Source organism: Solea senegalensis, linkage group LG10, assembly GCF_019176455.1.
Source record: "Solea senegalensis isolate Sse05_10M linkage group LG10, IFAPA_SoseM_1, whole genome shotgun sequence".
Taxonomy (NCBI): domain Eukaryota; kingdom Metazoa; phylum Chordata; class Actinopteri; order Pleuronectiformes; family Soleidae; genus Solea; species Solea senegalensis.
In genome coordinates this window covers 8406986-8419162 of record NC_058030.1, presented here as the reverse complement: position 1 = coordinate 8419162, position 12177 = coordinate 8406986, and the positions used below count along the sequence as shown (strand labels likewise).

At 40.0% G+C, this 12177-nt stretch overlaps 2 protein-coding genes across 2 annotated transcripts; one reads left to right on the top strand and one right to left on the bottom strand.

Moving 5' to 3' along the window:
* Nucleotides 1-341: 341 nt before the first annotated feature.
* LOC122776082 (olfactomedin-4-like) lies at nt 342-3929 on the bottom strand. The gene is made up of 7 exons (XM_044036444.1): nt 3778-3929; nt 3523-3645; nt 3192-3410; nt 2812-2965; nt 2224-2451; nt 1695-1863; nt 342-1385 (listed from the first exon to the last, which is right to left on the bottom strand). The coding sequence occupies exons 1-7, from the start codon at nt 3910-3912 to the stop codon at nt 950-952; spliced, it is 1464 nt and encodes a 487-aa protein (XP_043892379.1). The 5' UTR covers nt 3913-3929; the 3' UTR covers nt 342-949.
* A 2594-nt stretch (nt 3930-6523) lies between these two features.
* On the top strand, nt 6524-9209 carry LOC122776083 (olfactomedin-like). Its single transcript, XM_044036445.1, has 5 exons — nt 6524-6704; nt 6819-6977; nt 7126-7338; nt 7476-7608; nt 8116-9209. The coding sequence occupies exons 1-5, from the start codon at nt 6663-6665 to the stop codon at nt 8961-8963; spliced, it is 1395 nt and encodes a 464-aa protein (XP_043892380.1). The 5' UTR covers nt 6524-6662; the 3' UTR covers nt 8964-9209.
* The last annotated feature ends 2968 nt before the right edge of the window (nt 9210-12177 follow it).

The following is a 12177-nucleotide window of genomic DNA, read 5'->3' as shown; positions in this document are numbered from 1 at the left end:
TAAGAACGTATAAGAACGTCTTCTACCCTGCGTTATTAGTTTATTATTAAGTATTTCTGGATATTGTCACAGCAGCAGCATCAGGGAGTTACTGAGACGGGCAATTGCAGTAAACAATGACAATCTATTTTTAGGCACAATCTTAAAATAAGAAGGCAATTTAAAATTGATTTAATATAAAATGCATTGAGAAGGCTGTCGGTAGAATCACTGTATTACTATATTAGTTTGCATGTCATTGTGATGTCCTCTGAACATCATTTCCTGTAATAATCAGAATAATTACCACATGTACACCCAGTAATTAGCTGAATAAAAGACTCAGCAGAGAACTGCAAGGCGGAGATTGAACAGTGTTTTATCCCTCTATCATTTCAGGGTGTGACATTTTTATGCCAGCAGCACAATAAAGGATGTGACTCATCAAATCTTCCAACTCTCCAAGTCCAAAATGCCATTTGGATCACATCCAGAGGAACTGGTAAACTGTACATAGCAATCTCACATTCATAGCTATTACAGCTAAATATTTAATTTGCATTATCTAACATTTATGGCATCGTACATCATTTTTGAGTGACCAGTTTACCAGGATATGAAGTGTAGCAGTTCATATCCTGATGATGGATAGACATTTACTACTTTATGTAGTTTGGGTATAAAGTATACATCTGTCAACGAGACAAGTGTTCATAGATCAATAAGAAAATCATTTTCAGTGTTCATAAAATGTCTTTAAGGATAATTCTAGCATATTTTATATTCCGCAAATCACAGAACAGCAAGTACAACCAGCTTCATTCAGAAAAGAGAAAAGAAATTAGCAGAACATTTCAAATCATGTTCAAGTGAATGCATTGTGTAAGAGTAAGTCATTTCACAGCCTCTCTTAAGCATTTATTTGTTTGTGCAAGCCAGAATCTAGAATGATGTCAAATATATGGTTCATTTACTCAAACAAAACCTTATAGGAGACCATGTTGGAGTCACAGTAGGCATGTAGCATCTGGTCCACAGGGCTGTAGTTCAGCGAATAAATGTTGGGAGACATTTTCTTGATGAAGATTCCAACGTCGAACTTCTCAACCCCTGTCACGGTGTCAAAGGAATAGAAGATCTCCTCCGTTTCTTTGTCTACATACCGCGTAGCGTAGAGCACGCCGCAGGCCATGAAAGTGTTGGTCGCGCCCATCTTGTAGAGAGAGGTGCGCCAGGTTTGGCCGAGTGTCGGCTCCTCCCCGTCGTCCACCTTTGACAACACGAGGTAGCCTAAGTCCTGTGTGGTGGTGTAGATCACCCACACGCCTGACTCGTCTGTTGCCAGGTCCAGGTCGGTGAAGAGGTAGCATTCATCAATTTGGCAGAAGTTTGATTTTGAGTTAAATCTGATGAAATAGACACAATAAAAGGATATTGGGTGAGTTATCTTTATATGTTGGCTTCTCCTTACATACACAAATTAGAGGAGTTTTAGTGACTGAGTGAGTACACAACATGCTGTGTTAATGTATGTTTAGTGTAGAATTCAAATATTTTTTTCTACTTATCAATCATTGTATTCTGGTGTGATGTTTAATGCTAACCTTATTTATGCATTGTAAATAAAAGGTATTTTATACTTTTAATAAATACTAAGTGCTATGATTGTGTAATGATTGAATGATTGAACTGAAAGCCAAAAATAAGCAGTGCACCTGGTGCCTTTGGGCAGTTGTAAGCTGGTCACCGTTTTACTGGTGAGGTTGAATCGACATACAGCGTCTCTGTTATAACAGTTGTAGTACAACGCTCCTCCATACAGAACAATATTTGGCCCCTGGATGGTGTTGGTGGTCGGGTTAGAAGAATGAATCAAGACATTACCTGAAAAAAGAGGAAACAAGAGTTGTTTTGCAATCAGTATCACAATTTGTGCTCTTGTTTCTGCCGTTGAAAAGATGCAGGGGTCAATTGAAAGACAATGTTTTTTACACCCTTCATTTATTTTATGGTGGTGCAAAGCAAAGCTATTGTATATACAACAGGCTTATTCTAAGTTTACAAAAAGCAATTGTTTTTTTATTCATTTAAAAGTGATTGTACACATACAAACATTTAGTTATGGCAGTATATTACATTTCTGTAACATCAAACAATGTAACCAAAGTTACACGTGAACTTTCAATCAAGGCCCTGTCAATCAAAAGACTCCACTGGACTGAAATGTCGTACAAGGTTTCTTACCTGGGACACTCACCCCAACGATGAGAGAGCTCAGGCTGGCGTAGAGACGGACGTAGTTGGAGTGTTTGTTGCCGGAGGTCAACATGACCAGCCAGTACCACTTCTCTTTCCCCACCTCCGGTTTGGGATCCCGACCCCAAGCTCCATACTTGTAGGAGCCAGGATACTCTCCTGCTGTGTTCACTCTGGGCCCAGTGATGTTCACAAACTCACCATGTGGACAGTTACCTGAATGGAATTTGTGCTTATGTGATTATGTGGTAGTACCTGAAGTAAAGCAGTTTATGTTGGTATACATTGCAGAATTTCAAAAATAATTAATCAAATTTGGCCAAAAGAGAAATAGGTACACAACCTTTTTTTTTGTGGTTGTTTTCACTGACGGTAAAACACAATTAAAATCAAATCTTCACATGCTTCAGTGTTAAGATTGAAGCCTTTTTCACCTAAAAAGTGGATCATTAACAGTCTCCTTATCAAAATAAAGGAGCCCAAACTGAACGATTGTGTTCCATCACAGAAAAGATGCTCACTATTACTTTTCAAAATGTTTTATGTGCATCACTTCAATGTGATTTTGAGACTCACCCTGTTGAGGCTGAGTGGGTTGAATAACGGGATGAATTTCATTTTTGCACTTGTCCAGATCTCTCCGCAGGCGCCGGTTGGCCTGTTGTTTCTTCACCACCTGCATAGTGTCGTACAGTTCCAGGGCCCCCATCTCAGCTTTCAAGTCCTCCAGCTGAGAGACAACAAACAAAAACAGAGATCACAATATTTTTCTGTCCACTGAAGAAACTCACACACAAACATTCATTTAGATGGTGGCACACACGTGTACATTTTGTCCATATCACCTGGAATTTAAAGACAACATATTAATGCACAGGCTGACTGGAAATCAAACCACTGACCCTCTGGTTAGTGAACAGTGTGCTTTACCTCTTAACCTCTTGGTTGATATGTACCTGTTTAGCTGTGGCACTGGTGAGTCGTTGGTGTCCCGCGGTGGTGCTGTTGAGCTTGTCAATGAGCTGATTGATATCCTTCATTTCGTTCTCGATCACTTGCAGGCTGAGAACTCCATAAAGGTCTCTGTCGTCCTCCTTCGTCAGCATAGACACATCTTCCAGCAGCTGAGGCAGACGTCTGTCCAGGCCCAGCAGCAGACTCTCCAGCTCCAGAGTCTGCATCAAGGAAGGGAAGGCTCCATTAGCAATGATTGCACACTAGTCTAGTCTGAGTCAGATTTACACCTAACAAGGGAGGACCAGTTCTCCAAATAACATGACTTATTACCTTCTCGTGGGTGATCTTGCCGTTGCATTCTGACGCATCACTCTCCACTCTGCTGAGTTTGTCATGAGGGAACAGCTTCTGAGAGATAATCAACTCACACGAACACCTATCTGATGAAGCTGTCTGAAAACAAGAATATTAAACATGATATTAAACACTGAATACCAAATGTAAATGCACAGTATCGACATGTCACATGGGCAATGTCAGGTACTCAAAGGATAAATGATAATTGTAATGACTGTGTTTTCTTACCTGCTGGGAAACGGCGAGCAGAGCCCACAGTGGAACAATCACGTACAGCATCGTGGTGGGGGCGAAAGACAGCCGCTCGACTGAGCACGGATTGAATTTGACTGCAGTCTGTGAACGATCCCACAACTTCTGCATGTGAGGGACTGTGCTTGATTTGAACGTGTGATGAGTCACAGTGCCTTGCTTCCTTCTTGCGGTTTGGATTGTAAAAACAGTATTGTGTAACCTAATGAAGGGAAAAGTACTCAATTTGAAAAAAAGAACAAGATCACGCCATTTAACATCTAAAGAATAAGTTACTCACAATAAGTTCAACAGAATTAATATTATCAAATGTGTCCTTTAAAGCAGGGGCGTCAAACTCAAATGACCTGGGGGCCAATGAGCATATAGTCTGGTCAAGCGGGGGCCGACATAGAGGAAAAAAAGTGGCAAAAACAACTATTCTTTTTAGTCTTATTACTATTATACTATTATACATTTAGTCTTATAATCTGTCTCTATTCCATCACCTTGCACAGTGGTGGGCGGGCCGCATGAAATCGATTGGAGGGCCACATGTGGCCCCCGGGGCCACCAGTCTGACACATGTGCTTTAAAGTATGACTTGTGTACATTACAGTTTAATCTATGGCGCAGAACAGGGGTCACCAACCTTTTTGAGACCGAGATAATGGAGGGCTACCATATTAACATTTGATGCAATCTTCCATTCAAATGATGAATATTATGCATTCAACTGCGCACACATTGATTCCAGTGCTTACTCCTAACGATTATCACACTTTTTTTATAAACTATATCAATGATATTTTACTCAGTGATCATATGGATACATGAAAGTGTGTTGAGGTGAAGTAAGCCCACGGGCACCACATTGGTGACCACTAGAATGTACAGTATGTGTGTAAATGTCCAGTGCAAAGCAAAAAGACTGATAGATAAGATAAAAAAAGGATGTGCGCAAGGGGAGTGTGTACACATTTGTAATTTAAGGGCTATGAAAGTACATATCTGATCTTTAATAGATAATATTATAGATCTTTATAGATCTTCTATATTTACTGAAACTTCTAACAACCAAACTGATTTTAGTTTATTTTGGTTTGCAAATCCCTGTGGTCAGTGCAACATGCTGACAGGAAAGAAACTTTTGAGAAATATGTCCCCTTAGTTTGTTAATTTAGGATTGCATGCCAAAAAGTGGAAGTGACTAGTTGAGTACAGAATAGTTCTCAAAAACATTGGAAATTAATACATTATGAAATTCTGAGGTTTGTTGTTTTTGCCTGAAGAGACAAATCATGTTTCCTTTTACATGACATTCGATGTGCCAACTTAGCTCTTTTAATGGTAACTTAAGTAAATGCAGAGATGTTGTATCCTGAGACCATATCAGACTTTAATTATCCATGATAGACCTGCAGATGGGTTGGATTCAAAGAGGTTGTGAGCTATGGTTGTACTGTGTTGTCCACACAGTAGACTCTTGATTCCATGTCCTGTAACAGTTGTGGAATCAGTTAACATGACAGATAAGCAACAAAAGAAATGTACCAATGCATACTTAGACTTTATTCTTTTAACTCTAACAACTACCTTAACTCCAACACAAATTGTGTAAATTCAAAGTTGGAATTTAAAGTTGCTAAGTTGCTTTACCTATCTTTTTCTTTAACAAAAAAAAATATGAAAGGTAATGTAATTACGGACCAATAAATAGAAGTGCCAGATACCTATTTTTGAATGGATTACTACAATTATGATTGTTTTGGTGACTCTTCTGTAGAAAATGCCCCTATGGTTGGTCAATTAAAATCAGTCAGAAATGTTTTATTAATCCCTTGCTTGAATATAAATCAATTATCAATCACTTGTCATTTTACAAACTACTTATTCATGTTCATGCCTTAAAACTGTTGTGTGCAACTTTTAAATATGCACAAATGTCAGTCACCTGTAAACCATTGGCAGATGACTTTGTTGATTAACTCCATCAGCTCCACACAAACACAACTCTCTCAGTATCTCTCAGTAGTATTGTTTAGATCATGTGTTGCACAGCATCAGTGCTATACCACACACAGGAAGTGATTACTTTTATTTCAAGACAGACGGCAGGAACAGAAACACGCGGCCCATTCAAAGTTTCACTTATCAATGTGACTGCTCAAAGAAACCTGGTCGTTCAGCAGTTTGACAGGATAAAGGTTTTTTAGCCCCACCCACCACTGCACTGCCATTGTATACACGCAAACGCTCCCTCAGTCAGGTCTGATAGTATTGCTTGACAGAGCCTGTTTTCAGATGGAGAACGTGGCGTACACATAATTTTACGTGTACATGTTACCGTTTCTGTTCATGAAGACTAATAGAGGCAGAATGACATCAATAACACCAGAAATCACCACTGCATGCAGCTTTAAGGACAAAAACTCAAGTATTTCAGTTTTATATTGCAATTTGTCGCACCCCCTAATTATGTGCACCAGTTTTCAGCCTAACTTGTAATAAACCAGAGATGACATAATTGAAACACTGTTTTTGATAAGGGATCACTAAATTACTAATATTATTATCTAATCCTGCCAGATTATTTATATCCAGTAACTGACTAAATCAAATGTTAAGCTTTGTAAAAGAGGAACTGACTCTGGGGAGATCCGAAAGGGGAAATAACCATTGCACAAAAAGGGCTGAGGGTTAATGGTTGGGAAACTTTTTTTGTGAAACAATTTTTATATCCACATACAGGATTTTGAGGCAGTGTCAGCAAAAGGTGTGTAGTTGTGATTGCATGTAAGAGAAAGAAGAAGATCGCCGGTCTTTACAGAACAAACAGCTTCTGTTCTGTCCATCTTGTCATCATTTCTCCAGCTCTAAACATGATGCTGCTGCTGCTGTCCCTCGTGCTGCTGTCACTCACCGTGAGTTATCAATACATTGAGTTTGTCCTTTGTCTTTGTTAGGCTGTTTTTGCTGTCGCATTTATTTATATCATATTATATTAATACTCTTCTTTTTCATTATGTCGAGAGCAGGATGATGGCCACGCTCTGCAGGTGTGGGGTCATAGAGAAAATGGCTCATGCCTGTGTGAGGTAAACCCCGACCTGTGGGTGTTCCCTGCTGCCAAGTATGATGCTGCACTGCAGACTGTTCTAACATGTGAAGGATCTTTGGACAAGCTGCAAGAGCAGGTAAAAGATCTGAGCCTCATTTTACTCTGCTGTGCTGTCATTAGATCATTTTCACAAGATTCCACCTTCAGTATTGATTATACTGATACAACGGTAGAACTGAGTGTAACGTAACATTTCTATTCCTCTTAACATGGTTTCTTTGCAGGTCAATTTGTCCCTTCAGCGTCTCCCTCAGGTCAAGGCTCTGATTCACAATGTGAGCAGTCAGCTGGAACCTTTCCAGTACCTGCACTACCAGGGCCTGTACTCAGACTTGTCTCTGCGTCTGCTGGGACAGGAGCTCAGCCAGCTGGAGACAGACGTCAGTGCCATCCACAGCCAGCTGAACAACGCCGAAACACAAAAACTCTCTAAAGAGGTACTGCAAAGAAGAAGAAATAGCATACAGCAGAGAAGAATGCTGAATTATGTTTATTAGCAGGAAAGACACATGCACAAGAGAACATGCAGAACAATAACTGTCTACATACTGACTGTCTGGTTTGTGTGTGTTAGGTGAGTAATCTGCGTGGCAAGGTGCGACGGATGACAATGACAGACACAGTTAACATGAAATCTGTGAAAGAGAAACTACGCAACCTGAAGAACACCGCCGAGTCCTGCAAGTCCATCCCCAACGATTTCAGAGGTAAGTGTGAGATTGTGTTATATATGCAGCAAATGTCGATTGCCTCGGTCCTCGAGCTGAGAGAGGCAAATCTCAAAGACAAACTTTTCTTTGAGATTTATAGCTCCCTGTGCCACTAATTGTACTGTAACTTCAAAATCACACTGCATGTTTTCTGTGGCTTTTAGAACGCTGCAATCCTGTGAATATAGGGAGTGACAACTGGAGAGTTCTGCTATCTTAGGCAAAGTCTCAACTCCACAAACTCAACTGAACCGGAATTTTTATTTTTACAAATGGTTTGACTTGTTTATGAAAGCAGAAGAGAGTTTGTGTGTTCACCTTCAATGTGTGAATTCAGATAAGAGAAGTATTAAATTCTTCTTTTCATTACTGCTCAAAAGAGTGTCAGTGTATTATCACTAAAGCAACTTATGGTTGATTTCAATTTCAGTTTTAAGAGTCTATCTCGACATTTATGTACTTACTTACTTACTTCAGACATTTCTCATCTCTGTCTGTTTCCAGGCCAAGGTAGTTACTGCTTAAAGGGTCTGCTCTCCAATGTCAGCAGTCCTGTCATGACCAAGATAAGTCCCTATGGTAAGTCCTACATCTCGGGCTCATGGGGCAAACAGGCCCAGAGGGACAGCGAGGAGTACACGACCAGCTATTGGGTCCAACCTCTGGTCAACAGCCACATCTGGGGAAATACTCTCCGCACCTACAAAGACTATGACGACTTCATGGCTTCTGCCAACCACAAAGATTTTACCTTTGCTCCATCGCACACCCATGCCAACTCTATTGAGGGTCCCAGTGGTGTCCTATACGGTGAAGCCTTCTACTACAACTGCTACCGTTCTCCGGATGTGTGCCGCTACGATCTGAAAACCAGTCATGTCAAACGGGTAAAACTTCCAGGCACCGAAGTGGGTTTCAACAATAAGTTCCCTTACTGTTACTACGAGTGCCGTGCCAACAGTGACATAGACATAGGAGTAGACGAGAAAGGACTATGGGCCATCTATGCCACTGTTGGTAACCATGGTAATCTAGTGGCGAGCAGGCTGGAGTGGGACAGTGAAAGCGAAACACTCAATGTCACACAGACGTGGGAGACGAGACTATTCAAGAAGGCGGCGAGCAATGCTTTCATGGTGTGTGGTGTGCTGTATGCCACTCGGTATGTGGACTTATACCGTGAGGAGGTTTTCTATGCCTTTGACACAGCAACAGGCAAAGAGGATAACTCACTAGCACTGCCACTGGAGAAGGTCGCTAAAGGAATGGCCAGTCTGAGTTACAACCCCACCAACAGGCAGCTCTACATGTACAACGATGGGTATCTGCTGGCATATGATGCCCAATTCTGATCTGAGGCCGCTGTGCTGTGTCCCCCTGTTAGCCACGTTTCTATGACACACGGATATTGCTAAGCAGAAAACAATCAAGAAAGTAAACAACAGCAACATGGATTAACCAATGTTAGCATTTGTCTACTGGAACAAGCTTAATCATGCATTGTGCATAGCTTACACATAATGTTACAGATGTTTCCAATGTATAATGATAATATGTAATGGTATGAAAAATAAAATAAACTTTGCACTTAAAATTTACGTTATGGTGGGTGGTAAATGTGATGCTGAAATAAATTCAAAGGGTATTTAAAGTGTATAGCAACATGGACGCACATTATAAACAATATACACAACTATATATTTAAGCAAAGTGATGACTTTACCAGTTCAACATCAACCACCATGTTCCTAATTTTACAGTAATGAACAAAAATCATGTGATAACATGATTATTCTAATAATGATGATATATAATAATAATAATAATAATAACAACAACAACAACAACAACTTTTCAACTATTAATTGATCACTTACTACCTTTGTACACACAGCCCGTCAACAAACTGTTAAGCAAGGTTTGTCATAAGATACACTTTACACACACAGCGTATCATCATTTGTGGATTAAATTTAAAGTTAAAGTGAAACATTCCAATTTCCTCCACCAGAGGGAGTAACAACGGATCATAAAGTCCATTCTATTTGGCTTCATTTTTTATGATAGAGTAAACGTACCACAAATCTGTCCGAGAAGAGTTTGTTGTTCCCACACTGAAACAGGTGTTCAGACTATGCTGAACATACACAGCAGTGTACAGTAGTAGCCTACACTTACTGTCAGAAGGCAGGAAAGCAGCTTGCAGTAGTACTGGTGCACAGCAGGGGGCGGTGCGTTCTCACACTGAAGTCTGGGGGGCCAGATGTTTCTGCTGCTGTGGCCTGGTTTCCAGTTCCTGGCTGGCTGCCTCTCAGACACACCCAAAGCCCCGCTCACATAATGACAGACCTGCCGCCCTGCAGATTTACAGAAGCCAAACGGCAGTGAGTGAGCTGCCGTTTGGCCAAAACTTAATGGCCTGCTCTTTACAGAATGTGGTCATGCTAAATTTTATGTTTCTCTACAGGCTGGGGAGGATCTACATGTTCTGTAATGATATATTGGGATCTTGTAACATTTTGGTAACCTTTAGAAGTACTTTCATCTTCAAAATATTCTCTTCCATCATGTAGAAAGTGTACTGTAACATTGTTATACAAGAAGAAGGCAGAACATAAGGAGAAGGATGCTAAACTGTGACATGATACAGTAATCCACCTTTTCTTATATAATAAAAATAATCTCTGCTGTGAGCATGCTGTGGGCATTTTTCTGTATCGACGACCCAGGTGTCATTTTGTCCTGAGCAGCTAACTTGAGCGGTCATGTGACGTTACAAGCAGTGATTAGTTGCACACCTCTTACGTCAGGTGCAACTCTTGACTCGCATATGTGTGACAGCTAAATCCCAGTGTGTGTGTGTGTGTGTGTGTGTGTGTGTGTCCACATCAACGCTCCACTATGTAATCTGCAAAACTTTTCTCCAAGATGAACTTAGTGACTTCATGTGCAGCTCGTCTAGTACATCCTACATCAACAAACAGGGTGTGAACCAGAGGTCTTTTAGCTAATACTGGTATATATATATATATATATATATATATATATATATATAGTAAACTAGATTAGACTAGAATGTCAAATAAGATAATACGTAATTACTGGCTTTATCCACTTGTCACATTTATATTACTGCCCTATAGCCAGCTCTGACAAAACCATACATCTACTGCAGAGTCATTTTCCCAGTAGTGAATTCATTTTCTTTACAGTTAAAGGTGAGATGTTAGCTGGAGGGTGTGTGTTTTGTTTTATTGTGCAAAGAAGGCTTTTAATTTAAGGCCAGACACGGCTTCCACCAAAATAATTTAAAGTGATTCTTCACCACACTTCACACTCCCACATCTTTTTAGTTTGTCCTTTTATATGAGCAGGTTTTGTTCAAATGAGGAAACTTCAGTGGGGAATTCGAGAAAAAGTTAGAAATTGGGTTCTTACCAGTTCAGACATCACTCTGTTAAAATGCATGTTCACTAAGTGATATGGATGAGGCCATAGTGACCTTTTTAAGTACATCCTCCTGGTTATTGCCAGGAAGTCCATCCCTTTAAGTGTGTGTCAGTGCAGGATCATACCATGATGACACCCTGACAGCTTACGTTTAAACATCATCACTCCATCAATATGTAATGCTCACTTTAAAGAGTCCATCTAATACACACAGCCATTATCACTCACTGCCGGTATCAAGTTCAAAATGAATACCACTAATGACTGACATCACCTGACCTGCATCAGCCCATGTTTCTCAAAGCTGCACCAGAGTGGGTTTCACAGGAGACATCTGGACAAATGGACTTTTCAAACTGTCTGTGCAACTTGTTTGGTTCAAAGCAGCAAATCTCAAGAAACATTGTTCAGTGAAGTCAGTGTATTTTTTTTATTTTTTTTTTTACAAATGTAAAAATCTGCTTGTTTCTTCTCATTATCATTGGCGAGAGTCACGCTCTGCACATGGGTTTCTGTGAGAATTATGTGGCAGTCCATTATACCAAGGGTGTCAAACCTATTTAATAACCTATTAACAACAAGAAACATTTTCTTGTTCTAAATTTAATGAAGTATCTAGAAAAATTCTTGGGGAAAATAAGTGCAATTTTGACAATATTATGCCTAAGTTTACTAGGCATAAAACATTCACTCACAGGTATCTGGAATTGAAAAATTTAGCATTTCACATTATTATTATTATAATTGTTATTAGAAATGTTCACAAATTCATCCTGTGGGCCGGATTGGATCGTCCGGTTCTGGCCTGCTGGCCTGTATGTTTGACACTCCTGCATTATACAGTTGTGGCCATATTATGGATTTGTCCTTTTGTGAAATATGAAATATTCCACAGCTACAGGCTGAAGAAAATCACAGCTACTGCACACATGTGTTTCACATGAGTCACAACAGTCAACCTAAGGCATTGTTAAAACATGGCACATTAGTTATAATGGCCTACAACAGTGCTTTCAGACCAAGGTTGGAGTACATATATATATAATGTGTAGATACATTGTGGGCTTCACTGTTTAATACAATACTAAATGCCTCACACACACAATGTCCCAGTCT

What these genes read in the sequence shown, in the direction of transcription:
- LOC122776083 (XM_044036445.1), top strand. Translation starts at nt 6,663, where the DNA reads ATGATGCTGCTGCTGCTGTCCCTCGTGCTGCTGTCACTCACC. An exon ending in TCGTGCTGCTGTCACTCACC is followed by an intron (nt 6,705 to 6,818) that starts GTGAGTTATCAA and finishes TGTCGAGAGCAG; the next exon opens with GATGATGGCCACGCTCTGCA. An exon ending in CATCCCCAACGATTTCAGAG is followed by an intron (nt 7,609 to 8,115) that starts GTAAGTGTGAGA and finishes GTCTGTTTCCAG; the next exon opens with GCCAAGGTAGTTACTGCTTA.
- LOC122776082 (XM_044036444.1), bottom strand. Translation starts at nt 3,912, where the DNA reads ATGCAGAAGTTGTGGGATCGTTCACAGACTGCAGTCAAATTCAATCCG. An exon ending in TGCTCGCCGTTTCCCAGCAG is followed by an intron (nt 3,646 to 3,777) that starts GTAAGAAAACAC and finishes TCTTGTTTTCAG; the next exon opens with ACAGCTTCATCAGATAGGTG. An exon ending in ACCCACTCAGCCTCAACAGG is followed by an intron (nt 2,452 to 2,811) that starts GTGAGTCTCAAA and finishes AATTCCATTCAG; the next exon opens with GTAACTGTCCACATGGTGAG.